At 47.0% G+C, this 18,458-nt stretch overlaps 1 protein-coding gene across 2 annotated transcripts in view; it reads right to left on the reverse strand.

The window, feature by feature from the left end:
• Nucleotides 1–18,161, reverse strand: part of HMGB3 (high mobility group box 3) — a 23,976-nt gene extending 5,815 nt beyond the window's left edge. Inside the window, exons 1-3 of one of the 2 annotated variants that reach the window (XM_026038914.1) lie at nt 18,060–18,161; nt 17,629–17,692; nt 7,575–7,777 (exon numbers count right to left, since the gene is read on the reverse strand). In XM_026038914.1, coding sequence (XP_025894699.1) covers nt 7,575–7,600 — 26 coding nt within the window. In that variant the 5' untranslated portion in view covers nt 7,601–7,777; nt 17,629–17,692; nt 18,060–18,161. Of the gene's footprint in view, nt 1–167; nt 270–7,574; nt 7,778–17,628; nt 17,693–18,059 lie in introns of those variants that run through there. The other variant, XM_026038915.1, reaches the window with a different exon arrangement.
• Between the last annotated feature and the right edge of the window lie 297 nt (nt 18,162–18,458).

Consider the following 18,458-nt stretch of genomic DNA (forward strand, 5'->3'; position numbering starts at 1 on the left):
TCAGAGGACGGAAGCAACATGGGGAAAAAAAATTAAAAAAATAGGGGAAAAAAGATAAAAGCAGAAAGGCAACGTCGCGGCGCGGCAGGGAGCGTGGCGGCGGGCGCGGGCAGGGCGGGGCGGGCGCGGCAGCCGCCCCCCGCGCGCGGCCGCGCCGCGGAACGTACCTGTATTGTTCGCGGCAGTGTGGACAGGAGCGGAGCGCAGGGCACGACGCGGGGCTCGGCGCGGCGCCTCAGCCTCGCGTTGGCTGCCTACGAGAGCGGCCTGATTGGCTGCGGGGCTCTGCCGTTTAAAACAACCTCCTCGCCCGCTCATTGGCGCGCCGCCTCATGAATATTAAGCGGCGCCGCGCGCCCGTTGGCCGCCGCGGGTGAGGTCATTCATTCAAAACGAGCGCCCGCCGGGGACGCGCGAGCGCGCGGCGCGGAAAAGTTGGCGCGCGGGGCAGGGGGCGGGGGGGAGCGCGCCCCGCGCAGCCCCCGCTCCCCCCCAGTCCCCCCATTCTTCCCCGACTCTCCCACCACAGAACTTTCCTTGCCACGTGGTTGCGGTCGGAGCGGCCGCGGCGCGGGGGGTGCCCCGCGGTCGCGTTGTCCCGCGGGCCACGCGGGAGCCCCCGCTGGCCCCTTCCTTGTGACTTGTGTCCCTGAGGCAGCGCGGTGGAGCCCAAAGGGAACTCCAGTGACAACCGCTACACATGTACATGAACGGACTACAAAGAGAACAATGTGCGAGGGAAGGGTATAGCGGGATCAGAGAATTTTACCCACTCATTCATCTCAAAAAAAAAAAAAAAAAAATCCCACACCACTAACTGCAGTTACTGTTTCTACACTATTTCCAGTTTGTTTGCTATTAGCTTCCTGGGATCCAGTTGTTTCCATAAAGAGGCTGTTTGCATTTGAGGAAATCTGTAACCATTCGCTTCTGGCTGCCACAAACCCTGCACACGCTGGGGCCGAGTCTCCCCGGGCGTTCTCCGAGGAGCCACTTCCTATAGAGCAAACGCCAATGGTTGAACTGGTAATAGCGGCTGACCACAATTGTTGGTTGGCTCACAAAAAAGAGCTGTTATTTTAGGGCTGGAGCTGCAAGTCTCAGAAAGCAACACATGCTGCTCCAGGCTGGGTGTAACTGCCGTCCTCCTCCTGAGATAGCCAGAAGAAACTGTTGCCCTCTTTGAGAAGCAGATAGCGGGCAGCAGCCTCCGCCCGGCGCCGAGACGCGGACGTGGGCTCTGGAAGTGCATGTGGTGATTGCAACGTACGTGGTCTGCTCACAGGGCACCTTTGCCAGCAGAGCTCAAAGCAACTGGTGGCATGTGCAGTTGATGGCTTCATGGAGAAGCTTAGTTAAACATGCAGGATGTCAGTGGTGATTTTTGCCCAAGTTCTGCTTCAGGTTCTCCCTTAGGGTATATCCAATCTGCTTGTGTAGGAAAGCCCAGATCCATTTGTCATCCATACCCAGAACCACTGAGGTTTATGGAGATCTACACCCACGTCCTCAGGCTTTCCAAAGCACATATGGTAAAACTCCTCTTACTAGCCTGGCGCCCTATTTCTATGTTCTAAAACCAAAAGCAGAAAATGAGGGGTTCATTCATAGACATTAATGAGGCTACCTGAGGGACTCTATTCTGTAGCATCATCATAAAATAAGACAAGCAACACTACTGCATGTTAATCCCTTTGTAGCTGATAAACATCCCTCTTACCTATTTTTAGGGACACTTTAAAGTGTTTCAAACTAGTTGAATAATTAAAGTGATTTTTTTTCCTTGGCACTGGGTCGCACTCTCTTTGCTCCAAAACCCTTTCCTCCTCGCATGACAGTCACACCATAAGGTGCACGAGGAGGCTGGGGTGCTACCAAGGCCGGAGGGGCTGCCTGGCTGCGCCGGCTGCAGAACCACTTGCTCAGGACAGAACTCCGGCAGCAAACAAGCAATCCTGCCGTGCACCCCCCGAGCATCCCTCCTGTTCCCCCGAGGCCAAGGGAGACGCTACCAAAGATGTTTCTTCCAGGAACGCCAGGAAAGTTTTGACTGCCGGTCAAGGGCCAAAGAAGGTATTTYGGTAGCTGAGGGACAGCTGGGAAGTTTTGTCCTAACAGTCAGAGCATGGTTTTGAAAGCAGGGAGAAGGACCAGGAAACAAATGGATGGCTATAATCCCCATAGGGGAAGTTGATACCTCCTGAAACCTCTCTGCTGAAAGAGCTTCTCTGTCCTGGGCAGGTTCATACACTCTGTGCCCTGGATCTGAGCACGTTCCCCAAGGTGCCCAGGGAAAAGCCTTGGTAGGCTGGATGGGTGAATGTGACCTGCTGCTACAGCCTCCTGCAGGTCACAGGGTTCCCCAGCTCCGGCCTTCACCCAACCCCGCTCGGAGCTCACTAGCCTAATACAACCATCCAAGTAACCAGCCAAACCACACACACATACTTTCCTTCCCCAACCCTCAAAAAACCCCTCTTTTTAACATAACTTTTTTTTTTTTTTTTTTTGCCAGGTTAGTTTTCTGCTGTATTAGTGAACTGACCCATCAGACCAAGGGGTCAGATAAGTGCCTGAGCAAGGCAAAGGAAGATAGAACAGGATACAGTCAGGAGCAGGGAGCACTACTCATTTTGATGGCACAAAGTCAACATAAGTCAACATATTGGCTCTGTTACCTTGCTGAACTGCATCTTAGAAAACATCCTGGTCTTGGTTGAGGAGAGGAAAGGGGTTTACTTTGTGACTCCCAAGGAGAAGTTTGGGTTTGCTTTTACTTTTTTTTTAATAATACAAATTACCATATATTATAACTACTCCTATAACTACTATGTAGTTATAGGAGCAGTAACTACGGAGGCAAGAAAAGAACAATCAAAACAAAAAGAAGTTTCATGGTGCCACCTTCTTGGCGTAGAAGGCAGTGAGGTTTGTGGCGATCCCAGGAGAGCTTAATGTACAGTCCTGCACCCTGCTTCTGAAAGCTCCAGCCGATGAACAGGCACGTGCTGGGTTTTGGGTGACCACCTGCATCCTGTGGCAAGGCTCAGGTCACCACACCTGAACACCCCTGCAGGAGCTTCTTCCTGAGACACAACAAAGGTCTGTCCCAGCTGGAGCTGGCAAGCACTGAAGGCTTCCAGCCCACRTAGATCATGTTGGTGCTGCCCAAGAAGCGGGGGAGATGCAAAGTCATGAGTYGCCAAGATGGGATGATATCTCATCACAGGTAGAGTGACCTTCAACAAATCAATGGATTACGCTGAAAGTACACTTCCACTTCAGGAAGTCACCTGTTTCATTATGAAATGAAATGCCTTCTTCTCCCCAGGACCAAGCAAGTTCAGCTGTTCTTCCRAGAGCAGGCAGATCTCATCTGAACACCAGCCACAGCTTGCTGGGGATGGCCCTCTCACAGCTCTTATCTTCCTGCACTTGTGTCATATTGCTAGCAAAATAAGACCAACCACGCACTTAAGCTGTTCAAGACACCAGGACTGTTAAAAAGGACCATAGCCATATTTGATTTTTGTGGAACTTCCCCTAGGATGGGTGCAGTGAAGAAACATCTACTCCACCACTGACCAGCTTTCCTGGAAGGACTCAAACCATTTTAACAAGGTACCTCGAGCATGCCCTTGCTGTTGGTGAAACGATGCGTGCCTCAYAGAGATTCTGAAGGGAAGCAATTGAGTGTAAGAGATTATTTTCTCAGGGCTGTTAACAAACATCCCAGTTTAAATCCAGACTGTGCTGATGTAGAAAGTCAGCCTGACATTAACTTGTACTTGACCCCTGGCCAGTTTTGCTAGGCATTAGCTCAGCACTAGGCACGACTTCAGCTGAACGGTTGATGAGAATTGATGCCAGGTCCTCAGTAGTTTCGTTCAATATTGGTCAGATTGCAGCGTGCTCATTGCTGTGGCCACCTTGAGCATTGGTAGCATCAGTCATGAATAGCCAGGAAGAGGCTGGTGTGAACTCACACGCTGACATTTCCAAGCATCTCAGTGAATTAGAAGTTCCCTGGAACCACAGGAAAATGACTAGAGTCTTTCATTCAACAATATCCCCTAAATGAGCTGCTGTGGTGGTTTGAGAAGCTTCCCAAACACKGGCGATATTTTCTGTGAGGAATACAAAGCGGTACCTGGTTCCCATTTTGGAGGGGCAGCTCACAGGCACATGGCATTGCCAAGCAGTTTGCCACAGCAAGCAGTGTCTTGGGGTCAGATTTGGCAACATCAATGGTAACAGCCAGGAAAGGCTTTCTGGTCTGCAGCAGCACAGTCTTGGAATTGTGATATTACACCCATCAGCCTTAATTTTCCAATGCTGATACATGAATTTCTACCTTTCTATCCTCCAGCTGATGCAAATATGAGAAGGCCAATAAAATCTGTTTGTGCAAATAACTGCAATTAGGTATTGAATACTAATACTCTGTCAGTCCTTTTGTCCTTTACCCAGTTTTTGAATATGTCAAGCTGATTCCTTTGCTGTTAAATTAGGAYCATTAAACACTATTAATGTTACAGTACTCCTGTCCATTGCACCAAGGAATCTCTTCAATACAAGGAGTATAAAAGTCATGAAAAAAATCCTACTAGAAAGTCAGGACCAGCTGCCTGCTGTCCACCTTAGCTAAGAAGCAGTTTTCTGAGTCCTTCTAAATCACTGAATGTACTGGGTGACACAAAAAAATACCTAAAAGTTTTCCAAGAAGATGCGTGCTTGCTGTCTGCAGGGTGAGAAAGATCACAGAAATATTTCAGATCAATATTCAGTTCTATCAGGTAAGCAACTCAGCTCCTGTGAAATGTTTATTCAAGCAACTTGGAGAGCCGACATCGGCACAGGGAAGATGTGCTGGGGCTCCCGGTGGAAACCCTGCAGCAGGGGCCACCCATCCCTGCTGTGCGGGTTTTGCCCGGCTGCGAGTATCAGCGGAAAGGTTCTTTCCCACAGCAGCATTCACACCCCGAGGCTTGCGCCACACCAGGGTCGAACGGTTCGTGGACAGTGCAAGTCCAGCAGCTCAGCTCTGGAAAATCATTGGAGCGTGGGCAGCTACCCCAGCAYGCTGTCCTCTGATCCCCGTAGCTGCCTACCTTAACCTGCCGCCCGGGGGAATAGCATCACAACTATATCACAACCAGTTCGAGGCAGTATCGTTACCACTATATTTGATGCTTCCACCTCCGTCTGGGTCACATCTCCTCACGACCACTGCCCCCTGGTAAAATTGTCTAGCGAAGGCTTGACCTGAAYGTAAAGGCTCATATAAATACATGGGTGGGGTTGTACCAGCAATTAGGAATGAGGATGGGGGGGACCCCCTCTTAGCAAGCTAACAAAGCCAGGAAAGCTTTTCAAGCAAGAGCAGCCTATCAGAATGACAGAGCTGACATTTAAGATTGGTTGGACAATAGCAACAGGAGAAGTGTTAAATGACCTGTTGGCTCAGCAGCATATTCATTAGGCTAGTTAGGGGGCTATTTCAAAAGCTTCCCGTTTGGACCTAGCTTCTCCCATCACTGACTTTCTGTGTTAGCACGCAATAGAGATGAAGAGTCCCAGTTAACCCTTTTCTAACCCATAAGGTCCAAAGCTGTTTGCAGAGGTTTGCTTTACAAGAACTTTTTTTTTTTCTTTTAGTTTAGAGTTTGAATTCAGCAAAATCAAGCAAAAATCCCCTCCTAATTCATGTGAAACCCTCCTATTCTTTACAACACATGGAAATTCCACACATGGATTCGCTAATGCCCACAGACTAAGGCTGAATTCCAAGTTCTTATAACTATAGTAAAATATTTATAATTGCTCACTGGGATCTCAGCCAGTGAGAGTATTTCCTCTTTAACCTATTAAACAAAAAGAGTTATCTTAAATACGTGCTGAAAATAGAAAATAAAATTAGCAGCGGTGTTTAAGGAGCTTGCCAGCATGCAAGTTCAGAGACACAGGCTGAACTAGTCCCAGCCCAACTATGGGAAACCTAATGTTCCACTGATTTAAATATAAGTCCAATTTAACAGACGACCCCCCCTAAAATAGGGTGGTGCAGCCTGCTATCCTGTACTGCCACATCCCATTGCGCTGATACCTCTGCAGGAATAGGATATGCTCCCAACTGCACTCACAGAAATAACTACTGTCAAATGTACTTCTTGGGCATGGAGAAATGCAAGTTAAAATAACTGCGGCAACTCAAAACCTCCTTGTGGCAGAAACACAGGCAAGACAAACCAAAACACATGCAGGACAAACCAACACGCCGTTACCTTCACACGTGAGCTCACCCTCCTCCTTGTCTCCTTGCCCCTACCCTTTGTGGCTTTTCACTTGCTCTCCCTTCTCCTCCATCCTGTTTGTGCTTATTTTCACACCCCAGACACGGCTCTTTCCCAACACACACTACCAAGGTGCCCATGGGTGGCAAGAGGGCCGTTTCTCCCTGCAGAGCTGCTCCAGGAGATAAGGCACCGCAGCACAGAACCTCCTGCACTACCAGACTCGTGGTGTTGGTGTCCCCTGCGTACTGCCTCCTTATGGTCCCTGCTCCTCGCAGCAACCTTCATCCAACAGGTCCCTCCTGCCACAAYGCTCTTTCTCCAGACATTTCTATGCTCAGCTGCCACAGGATCACATGTTTCCACCTATCTTCTTTTTGCAGAGACACTATCTAAAGCCTTCTCGCCCCCAACAACTTGGTAGTGTAAATGAGCAGGATTCAACCTCGAAAGGGCATTTCTGTTCCAGTTTTGTGTACAAAGAATCACACAAAAAAGGAACAATGTCATTAACACTAAAAACACTGATTGAAAAATAAAAATAGTAGCATTTACCCACAATCAGGAGGAGAAGGAAGACAGGACAGGTAGAAATAATCTCCACAAGTTTCTCATAGACTTCAGAGGAGAAGTCTAGGGGCAGTTTTAAAGGAGAAGATTTTAAGTGTTTTCCTTGCACTTTAATTGGCAAGTAATCAAGACCACATTCAATGCAACACAAGTTCTCCCAAACACGCTGTGACAGCAGACCTAGAAACTCTATTAGGAATCCAATGCAATTACAACCCAACAGCAGTCCAGCAAAGGACTAGATGCAAAAGGAGACATGACCTCACATTAGAAAGAACCTGGTGGTGTTACAGTTAAGGCTTAGTTAAGAATACACTGAAGTGACACTAAACAGAAGCAATCAGATGGGTTGGTGCTGGGGCAGAAATGCTGCTCTTGTATGTTTAGTTCCCAGTCCTGAAAAACTGTTATAATCAGAGATGCCTTCTGATCATCACACAACTCTTCTCCCAATTATGAACTCTGATACTGCTAGCAATATCTGGACAAAAGTGTTGATGTTTTTCTCTTCAATTCCACCACTGCACACATTTCACAAGAGAAGTGGGGCACTGTGCTGCATGGGGGCAATTACACCTCTCAAGTTCAAATGTATGAAAGAAGAGACTGTTGTTCAAGAAGCCTAATCCTGGTGCAGCACTGTGTCATGATACATTTCTGAACAAAGTTTTGGGGCAGACCATAAAAATAAATGCTTTGCAACGTAACTACCTGTCTCCAGATGTCGGTCTCACCATAGAGGTCACGTACAGAGTTCTTGGCTAAGGAGGAAGAACAAGTTTTCTCTGTCAGAATAGTTGACCTAGAGCACAGTCCCTTTCCTGGCTTGTCAGGCTCCCAGACTGATCGGTTGTTGGATCACGTAGTGCAGACGGGCTGTTCTGACCATCACTTTAAGCTGGTGGAACATCTAGCTGTAAGAAAACAGGAGACACTTGGGTGATTCCAACATGGTTAGGAAATATGCTAGTATTATATCACATTAGAACTTTAGGAAAGCTCTACTTGTTACAACAGTAATTGCCAGAGGGACATAAATGGAATGAGTCCRGCAAAAGAAGAGCCTAAAGCAGTTTTTCTTGATCTGTCACCAGCACTGCACTTTCGGGACATAAGATCTCTAAAACTGATGGAAAGCAAAAGATGGATGTACCCCATATGCACATATCCTCACCAAAAGAAATTAAAAATGTAAGTAATAAAACTTTATACTTTAGCAAAACATTTAATTAGTCATAAATAAAATCCACCAGAGTGACAGTGCACAAGATGACTCCTGTATTATCTTCAAAGCAGTAGCTGGATCTGCAGTTAAAATGAGAATGAGAACCCCCTCAAAGCCCCTTAAACCTTTTCTTTTCCCTGACCTCTCTGTGCCCTATGTGTTTTTTCTTCTCGTAAGTCTGTTCAGAAAATTGTTTCCTTTTAGGTATCAGTTTGGTACTATCATTTCACCATAGCAACAGACAGAAAACAGCAGCTCGAACCCTGCAAGTTGTTGGATGATGCAGGTAGGCTCTCCTGCGAGGGAAGCCTTGAGTGAGACTCTGCTTGTGAAATACTGCTCACTTGCATGATTCTGGCTTCAACTCTGCTCAAAGGGAATGCACACAATTAACTAAATAACTCCAATTAAACTACCAAGAAGGCAAGAAGATTCTCAGTAACTGCACCTTGTGTGCAGCTGCACTGTAATCAAGGTATGGCACCAACCTCTGTACATCCCAAACTACCTTTAAAAGTAGTTCCCTCAAATCCTGGACCCCAAAATCCACCAGAATAGTTGAATAAATCCCAGAAAATTCTCTCACAGACCTCTTTGCTGGTTCAGACCTTGCTGCCAGCAAGTGCCAAAGGTACCACAAGTGGGTGGAAAATGCTGTGAAGCCCCAAACGTCCATGTCCCTCCCAAGCAATGGCCAGCAAGGAGAATGGATTTGAGCTAAGATACCAGAACATGAATCAAAGAGGATGAGGCTAAATCCTTCTGCTTTACTGTGGAGGTATTAGACTCTGACAGCAAGCAAAAAGGGAAGTAAAGAAGTCAACAGGATGATGAAGCAATGAAGGAGAGGAAGCAGCATGTTGCAATGCATGGTTGGGGATTACATGAATATCTTGACACCATTGAAAAACATGATTTCCTCCAGCAAATATCAGATTGAGCCACAAACTGTGTCACTCTATCAAACTTGGCCTCCCACCAGGGTGTGCTTGTAGCTATCCTTGATGATGTATGAAGAAAATTTATTTGGGGGAAAATAAYAAGGACCATAACCATTTCTGCTAAGCACTCCTGAAGAATTCTTACTTGACATTTGTCGAACATGTGCTTTGCTAACATACTTGATTAATTCCTGCTCTGCATGGGAGTAGAGGAACACTACAATGAGTGAATAACATATTTCCAGCAAAAGTCTTTCTAAAATGCGTGTGTTTAAGTTCTAATTTGTGTGTGTCTTCATATTCTTTATATTACTTATAGAGACACCTATGTGTCTATGTACACATTATGAATCATCATAATATTAAAGGAAGGTGAACTTCCCTAAAAATTCTCAACTATTTTAATTTTATTTTAGATTTGTCAGCCTATTTCAGATTTGTAGTATCTTCTTTTGAAATCAAGGGTGTGTAGTGTATGCCCATTGTCAAAGATCCCATTGACATCTATATCTTTTTTTGATTATTACTTCTCATATCAAGAAAAAGATGTCTGTCAAAATTCTCCTGAAGTATCTCAGCTTTGTCCTTTTCTTAAATAAAAGTCTTTCAAAGAAAATTGCCCTCAATTGTACAAGACAGAAAAACAAACTGAAAAGATTTTATACCCAAACACACACATATAAATCAAAAACCTACCTAGCTTCTTTTTCCGTATTGTCAGAGACAGCACATTTTCATGGCACCAGCAGCCTGGTATATTTGTTATTTAAAAATAACTAAACAGCTTTAGACCTTGCTTTTCTTTAATCTATAAACCAGTGTCAAAAGCCTGACCTCAAGTTACAAAACCTTTCAGAATTCTGTGAAATTCTGCAGACGACACTCAGGAAAGAATTCACATTAGTATTACTTTGGTCATAGTATATTGGTTGGTGGGAGACAGTTTTTTCTCACCATCATATAAACTGGCAAGACAAAAAACTTTGTAACTATGAATCCCAKTTTCCTGGGAAAAGTGTATATGGAAATGGCAAAGTTATTTGGCTTTACTGTGAACATGGCAAGCATGGTCTCTGGTTCATTTGGCATTCCTTTCCTGTCTTTCCTTCAGCTCATTTGTTTTCCATGTGGCTGCTTGTACGTATGCAATTGTCTCTGGTTATCATATGCTGAACATTATTGTTATGCACTCAGATTTATTCCCAGCATGAAAATTATTTGGAAATGGGAGGAACGAGGGGGAGAAACACAACCAGCACTGGAGGCACTCTCACAGCAGAGCGCTCAGAGCCTCCTTACAAACCTGCCTTCCSTGCCAAGAACCCGCGTTGTCAGAGCGAGCGCCAAGGTGCCTGTGTCACCACAGGAAAATCATATGGGAGSCAAAAATCAAAATCTCAGTCACAGGCAAAGCTCAAGGCACAGTAGGAGCACATATACACCATTGCTGCAGCCTGCCTGCTCCCTGAAAAACTTGTGTATGCCTGGTCCTTACTGAGGCCAAGTGCCACAGACAGTACTTGAGCGTGGTAGCTACAAACACTCCCGTGGCAGCCTCCCAGCACTGTTGTTTTGTAGTCTTGTGGGGCCTTGGGCTTTGCTGTGACAAGAAAGTAGTGACTTCGTGGTGAACCATCAGCTCGTGCACTAAGTCCAAGCTATACTCTACTCAGAAGGAAAGCTTTCAGTTAAGTAGGTTAAGGGAGCTCAGTAGTAGCGCAGTGATAGCACATCACCAAGTAAATAGCTGAGTATCAGACTTCTTGCACTGGATACAGCTGTCGTGTCCCTTGGCCGGAGCTGCAGCTTCCTCTGCTCAGCCCAGGTGACTTCTCCGTCACCAAGCCCAGCGCAGCCAGCCTGGGACGGGCAGAGAGCAACTGCACTGGGCCCACCAACACTGTTCAACTGAGCACAGTGACTGTGGTCTCCTCCAAATGGGGTGGCAATGAGCAGATGGAAGACGTCGCTCATTTCACCAATGCAGCTGGAAGGAAACGGTGGCTCTGTCTAATCAGAAGTTAACAGAAAGCCTCTCTCTTCTAGCAGTGTGACCACTCCTAAGACAGGTCTTTACCAGCAGATCCCACAAAATAGGGGACATTACTTTCTAGCATCTCAAACCACTCGCACAAGTTTGAAGCACTTCTTGGGCATTAGCAAGACTTGTGCCCTATGCTCCTGTCTCTGAGTTCACAGCTCCATGTTGAGCAGGGGACTGACACCTCCCTGGTCTGAGGAGTCACCTCACTCCCGACAGCGATGTAAGCACATGGCTACTCATCTGCACAGACCCACATAAAAATCAGATGGCTCCACACAAAGACAACACTGCCTTACCACTGTATTCCTGCAAGGCAGATTGTGCTTCTCAGCTTCCTTCACTGCCAGCTACTCARGGTAACTTGTCTGTTGTAGTAATTTTGGTCGACAACGCTCACTACTACTTACCCTCTTAGAATAATCACACCCTTACAGTACCTCTCGCAGCCTGATGTTTTGCAATGAAATCTGAGAAGGTCTGAATGACCCTAACAGCAGTTCGGCAGTGGCACTCTCTCACAGTTATTATATAAAAGGTAAGTGTGCTCCTTCCAGCTCTCCATTTAAATTTATAGTGATTGGTTCCATATAGCAACATGGTAAACAAAAAAATCCCACAGTCTTCATTTAAGAGGTTTATAGTAAATTAAAAAATTGCCAAGAGTTGTGTGTTGGCTCCCAGCGTGTCAGCTCTGTGTGCAGGAAGGGGATTCGGGCTCCCTTTCCAGGGCACACATAAAACACAATGTGATATACTGCTCCATTCCTCGACGAGTGCAACTGCAGCGAAAGCAAGAGCAGCTTACACCACTGGTCCTAAGGAAATCCAAGCAAGCCCGGGCTGGCACGGCCAAGGCAGAGATCACACGCACTGCTCCGCAGCCTGCTCTCCCAACAACGCTCCAGCATCTCCTCAGGATTTGACGAGGCACCAGGCTGCAGGTACAAGGCAGCATGGAGCTGAATCCCTGATTAATTTGGTACACAGAGCCGTGTACTATGCAGAACAAAGACTGCCAGCTCTGTCAGACACGGCAAGGATTGTATGAATTATTTTTTCTATTTTTACAAGGAGCACAGACCTTGAGAAGGTTCTTAAACTATCTCTAGAGATTAAAGGCCATTCTGTTATTCTGAATTCAGGCTGCAGGAAAGACAGGTCTTCACTCACAAGCTTTTAATTTCAGTAGCTGCACAAGTAAAATCAGAAAATACACACTGGGTTTGATCCGACTGCTGCTGAAGTCAAAGGCCAAGATCCTATGCAAGGTAGTGGCAAGAAAGGTGCAATTCTACTAWACAAAGCAAAATGTCTGGGGAATTCTCAGGCCTATCCTGACACAAGGTTCTTCCCTCCAAGAGCACTTGCTCTCCAGTGACCCTGCTGGCTCCCCACCACCCTGTGGGCCTGCAGACCCTCACAAGGACACCCCACACCAGAGCCTCAGTGGGAGGAAAAGCCAGTGCAGACTGGGAAGGCCTTGGCAGTACTGCTCGGTCACAGCCATCCATGGCTGCTCCCCCTAGRCTGAGACCTGCACACGAGATGGGCACCACAGGACAGATGAGGCCTACTTCGCCTTGACATCATCTCCATCTTGTTTTGGCACGGACTTGTGGCATCTRCTCCCCATGAGGAGGAGGAAGAACAGGAGGACCCTCCAAATCTCTGTGCGAACAGCCCTTGTCAAGCTGTTTCTTGATAGCACCCACCTCCCTGGCACTGCCATGGCCTGCTGATCCAGAGCACCTCACAAGGGGCTCCACAGCTGCTGGATGGGCTGACCCTGGCCAGCCGGGACCCCGCTCAGCACAGCCCTTGGGCCTGATGGCAGCAGACGGGATCAGCCAGGGGGAACTTGTTTGTTGTCATGGGGGAAGACAGCTCTTCCATGTCCTTCCATGGCCTGGCCAACACAGCCTGGCTCTGGAGCTGGCACTGAGGTGACAAGTTGGTAATTACTGCATGAGAAAACTTGTGCACATCAGGCCCCAGGGAGTTCTGGTTTGCTACCAGTTCAGCAACTGTTGCAGGTCYCAAACCTGAAGCTGCTCCCAAGAGCAGGAAGTCAGGATAAATGCCTGCTTTTCCTGCCGCCCTCCTCAATCGCTCCAAGATGGGGCAACCAGAAAGGCAAGAGAGGTATCACCCACCTGGGACCTCCCTCATCAGCCTGGCAGAGTTCCTGCAGCAACCTGAGGTGCCGGTGCAGCCCCTCAGCCCCTGTGTGCCCGAGGGGCACAAGCAACACATACGATCAAATGCAATGGTGTTTGTGTGCCAAAAGCACATGCCCTCCTGAGGAGGGCTCTCCCTGCTCTTACCTTGTGTTCCTCCCCATCTGCTCCCCCATTAAAATAAATAAATCAATGTGTGGCTGGCTGGGCCTCAGCCACAGGCCTCTCCCAGCCTCTCTCCCAGCAGCTCTGCCTCCCTGTAYCCCAGCCTCAGCCACAGGACCTCCCAGCAGCAAGGCTTTGCTGACGGTCCGGGGAGGCTGAAAGGTCCCAAAGCCAACCCAAGAGATTGGTTCTGCCAGCTGGTGAGGCCCTTCACCTCACATCCATGCAGGAAATACAGCCATGCCCACCCCCTAATTTATCAGGTTTTCACAACAAGAAATAAATGTGTTTTTACRAAGGTGGGGGGAGAATCACCAGTCCTGCCACATTCTCTGTTGATTTGAGTCCTCCGCATCTATCCGCAATCACTTAGCTAATGTATTTCAAGTCATCTCATACTTAAAGAAATTCCTCCCCTTCTCTGAAGAAGACACAAAGCAAAACCATCCAGTTTGCCCCTCTGAAGACACCCTTAGGCGTGGAGTGGTGGATCTGAGTTGAAAAAAGGGTCTGTAAAACTGCATTTGAAAGGCCATCTGCAGGAGAAGTTAGCACGGCTCCCTCCCTGCCGCTCACAGTAACTCTAACGTCAGGGCTTGTGCTCCAGTGGCATGTTCCCGAGGTGCCTTGCATATCTGCTGAACTAAGGCAAAACTGGACACTGCAGAGAGGTGATTTATGTCGCCAGGGCAAGGCGCTGCCTCAGAGGTCCCTCCCTGCTGCAGGCGGGACTYGCACTCACTTGTTCTCTGCCTTTCCTCACGCATCCCACTCTCAAGATCAACGCTTGTTTTCAGAGAGGAAGCCTGTGAGGCCAATGTACCTGATCTTCATTTTTCAGCATCCAGAAATCCCAAGGCAACTGTGTTACTCTGAAGAGATGCTGAGCTGAAGAAAGACACGGGCAACCTCAAGCCCATGCTGCAKTTCTTAGAGCCTGTTTATCCCAGGACCTCTGTGCTTTAAAGCACTGTAGCAGCTTTACCCTTCCCAAGTGCTACCTGAGTGCTAGAAGAGCTCCACCACAGCCGACCATCTAGCTTGGCTGAAAGGATAATCAACTCAGCGGAGGAAGGCAAAKGACTAAAAGGCTTTCCTTTCTCCATTTGTCAGGCAACAGGTCACACATCCTTGCAGACAGATCCCAAGGCCTGTCTCTGCTCTCACATTTCCTCCCTTCCTTTTGCTGACGCTTTCCTGACACATCTTCTTGTGCACTTTGCTCAGCTTTCTAAGTAACACTCCTCTCTGCTTGTTCTCCTTCCCACTCCCTGTCACTGGAGTCCTGCTGCTGTCATCACACTCCCATCAGACTTCTCCTTTCAACTGTGCGTTTCCACACTGTCTCTCCCAACTGTCACATAAGCTTCTGGTTCAAACATCTGTTCCTCCCCCTTCCCAGGAAGTTACTCCAAAACATTCTGCTTTCTGTCTGAATGGCAGGAAAGATATATTTGGTTGTACACGTGGCACTACACAGCCATCCATGCTGTGGAGTGAAAGCCTCTTTTTTTTGTGCGATTTGATCACACCAATTCCCAGGGCTGCAGGCTTAGTCCCTCCCTAATCTGCCAGAATGATGAGCGAGAAGCATGTTTCCTGCATCCTACAGCCCAGCTGCTAAGGGCTATCAGCCTCTGCTGTGCTGGAAATCAAAGGAGAGGGAAACCTGCTATCACTCACAAAGAGAAGGTCCCCATCATAATTTTCTGTAATGGGATAAATGGACCCCCCTCTGCAGAATGACTCAATAATGGTATGTGGAGGCCAAGCATTTCACAGTGCCAAGAAAGCACAGGCCATTTATAYGAACAACATGACTACGCAGAATGCAAACGCTCACATCAACCAGCGATCTCAAAGGGCATGTGCCCTTGTGCGACGCTGCTGAGAGCAGTGTTTAACATAGGCAAAGAGGTTGCTCCAGGCAACAGTATGATGTGCAGGACAGCCATGCCGAGCAACTCATGGCTCAGAGGCAGAACACATTTCCAGGGCTCCCCAACAGGCCCCAGCAGCCCAGATACCGGCATGCCCAGCTCTGCTGGCAGCCGCCAAAGGGCCCAGCCTCACCGAGACCTTGGGAAGGGAGTGGGAGTGATCACAGGCAAAGGACAACCGCTCTCCAGCCCCATCCTTGCTCTGCCCCCCTGTAGTGGCTGGAGGTGAGGCAGTTGTGCAGTAGCAGGAAGTCTCAGCAATGTTATTTTGTCTCCTTCCTCGAATAAGCAGAATTCCAAAATCTGCTACTGTGAGAAACTTCAGGGTGGAAAACAGTGTTGCAATCCTTGTGCCTGTCCACCTTCCTCCAAAGCATTCACTGTCACTCAGCAAAGACAAAGACTGGGGCTTCAGCTCCTGGATACTTCATCTCACAAGCCCCTGCTTCAAGRCACAAGGAGAGCTGTAAGGCCACACTATCCATCCACCATCACACCAGCCTAGGCTCCTTTGACACTGCAGGTTCAGCCATTTATCAGGTACATCATACACAGCTGTGCAGGACTGCTCCATATCCGCGGCAAGTGCCTGAACAAATAGTGCAGCTGATCACAAACTCCTTGAATTATGCAGGTGACATGGTCTGCTCCTCCACCAYTGATAGTCCCTCCGATAATGAAGGAGATCAGTTTCTCATGGCCTTCAACCACGTTCCCAAATCAGGCACCAAAACTTAAGTAAGGTTCAGAGATTTTCTGTTGATGGCAATGGTGGTGAGTTCTTCCAGGAGTTGCAACCCTAGTGAAGAAACTGAAATGTAGTTTCTATTCTATTCCCCTTTCAGCTGCTTATAAGTTTCTCAAAGATTCCTATTCAGGGTGAAATGTTCAGTGCTAGGTCTCAGCTCAGAGATGATTTCTTTTATTTCCCCCTGCAGGAACCATGAGCAAAATACTAAATGCAGTCGATTTGGAGTTTGGGGAGTGTGAGCAATCAGATATTTCCCCCTTGTTCCCTCTGATACCATATGTTCCAATTGGCAATTTTACACTTGCATACTGGTAACTCATAAATGGTGGAGATGATAGRCTTCAAATGTTCTCATTGAGAGACAGAAAACAAACCCAGATTTAACAAAATAATTGGTTCAACACTGTTAAGATGAGTTTAAAGAATTCTGATAAGGCTTTTCCATTCCTCAGTGTCCCAGGAGGGATAAGTACACACTTTTTATTTTAATCTATGTGCTATAATTTTTAAGGATAGCTGACACAAGGTGGTCTTTGTTAAGATGCATATATTTGCTTTGAAATCCAAAGAAGTTCAACACTTGCAGATAGCCCAAAAATAAAGACATTGCATTATTCAAGAAACTTTTGAGCTCTTTTGCAAAACCTTTATAAGTCTGTAAGCTGAACAGCTCCAATTCAATGCACTTTTTGTGCTGGTTTGTAAACTCCGCAGTGGAACTTTTTTCCCTTTAACCCCRAACTCACTTATAACTAACAGTAAAGAACCCCAATGTTCTTGCAGTGGTTTATTTTAGAAAGCCAGCCTTTCATCCTAATCATCTTCTCTCACTAGGTCAACTAGGCCATGAAGGGCTTTTTTTTCCACTTTGGAGTCCCTTGTTGAGAGCAGACAGTCCTGCAGATTCCCTGCAAACTTTGCATATGTGTCTGGGTTGCTTCTGGATTCAACATTTCTCTCATCTGAGGTACTGACCAGGGAAATTTTATAATGACAGGTCAGTGTTTGGAACCAGCTGTTTTGTTCAGACCTTCCTTGGCAAACTACTGGCAGACCCTTTGACAAAGGCACCATCCCTCACACACCAAATGTTATAAATACATAGGCTGTAAGACAGCAGAGATGAACTTTAAGCACAAGTACTTCCTCATCACAAGTATTTAACCATTATTAAAATTATGTATGCACAGAGATGATTATATTTATAATCAACTCCAGGAGCAGGTTTACCAGAAGGATGTAGGGAGACAGCATCCCTCTTCCCGCTCCTCCCATTACCACTGCATGGTGCAGAAGCACCTTTGCACATGGCTGGGAAATTACTGAATAGCAGCCCAGCCTGTCCTGCATCCCCTATATCATCTAGGGCCCTGATTGCAGCCGAGAGAGTCACTACTGACAGCTCACAGCACTTAATAAGGCAGGCACCAGATTGCCACCAAAACACACCCCATCATGGAGTAATGAAGCAACAGGCAGAAATGAACTGCTTGCACAAGGAAGTCCATAACCTGAAACTCACCAAATGTAAGAGCACATCATCAGGAAAGCATCTTCTTCCAATGAAGAAAGGGGCCCAGCATCACCTGGAAGAGATGAAACCCCTTTGGCAAGCAGCTTCCAGCCTGTTCTCTGCCTCCCCAGCATCTRGCACCCACTGACTTTGTATCTAGAGCTCCCGGGCTTTTTCACCCCTCARGTAGGTATGTAACCTAATAAATAATTTATGATTGCTACTCAAGTCCCACCTGCAAGGAAGAAGTCACCACTTTGGCTATGCTAATAATGCAATGGCTACTAATGCAATGGGATAGTTGTGGGTTTCCTTCCCAAACGTCCTGGATAGACTTCATTACACCAGTCACTTGGCACAGTAATGCCATCAGGTGCTATGGAATTACTCTTGATTTATAGCAGTGGGAGGGAGAGAATAATCAACCCCTGTGTCTTTACCTTCTGAGCTACCAGTCCTGCTGTCATCATCCTCATACTTTGAAGCTCTTCATTTCAGTCAAGTTGGGAGAATTACTTTGCTTCTGCATCCTTAAGCTCCAGTCATTCTTTGCTGTAATTCCTTGCAGCAGTTTCTGGAAAGGTGCTTTCCCCCCTCCATTCCCCTACAATAAATGAGTTTGTCACTTGAAATATACTGCCAATGTGTTACATGTCCCACAGTGTTTGTGGTTATATCAGAAGTGCTTGTTTATAGCACCATAATTCAGCGATATCTTGATTACAGGAGAGATGCTGTAGTAACTCACTGTTGCTACAGAGAGTATTATTTTTCTTTACCTTTAATATAAAGCGCTGAGTTTTAGTCAATACACCGAAAGAAAAAAAGTGCAGTTGTTG

The sequence above is a fragment of the Nothoprocta perdicaria genome, unplaced genomic scaffold (genome assembly GCF_003342845.1).
Source record: "Nothoprocta perdicaria isolate Ctin4 unplaced genomic scaffold, notPer1 scaffold_22, whole genome shotgun sequence".
Taxonomy (NCBI): Eukaryota; Metazoa; Chordata; class Aves; order Tinamiformes; family Tinamidae; genus Nothoprocta; species Nothoprocta perdicaria.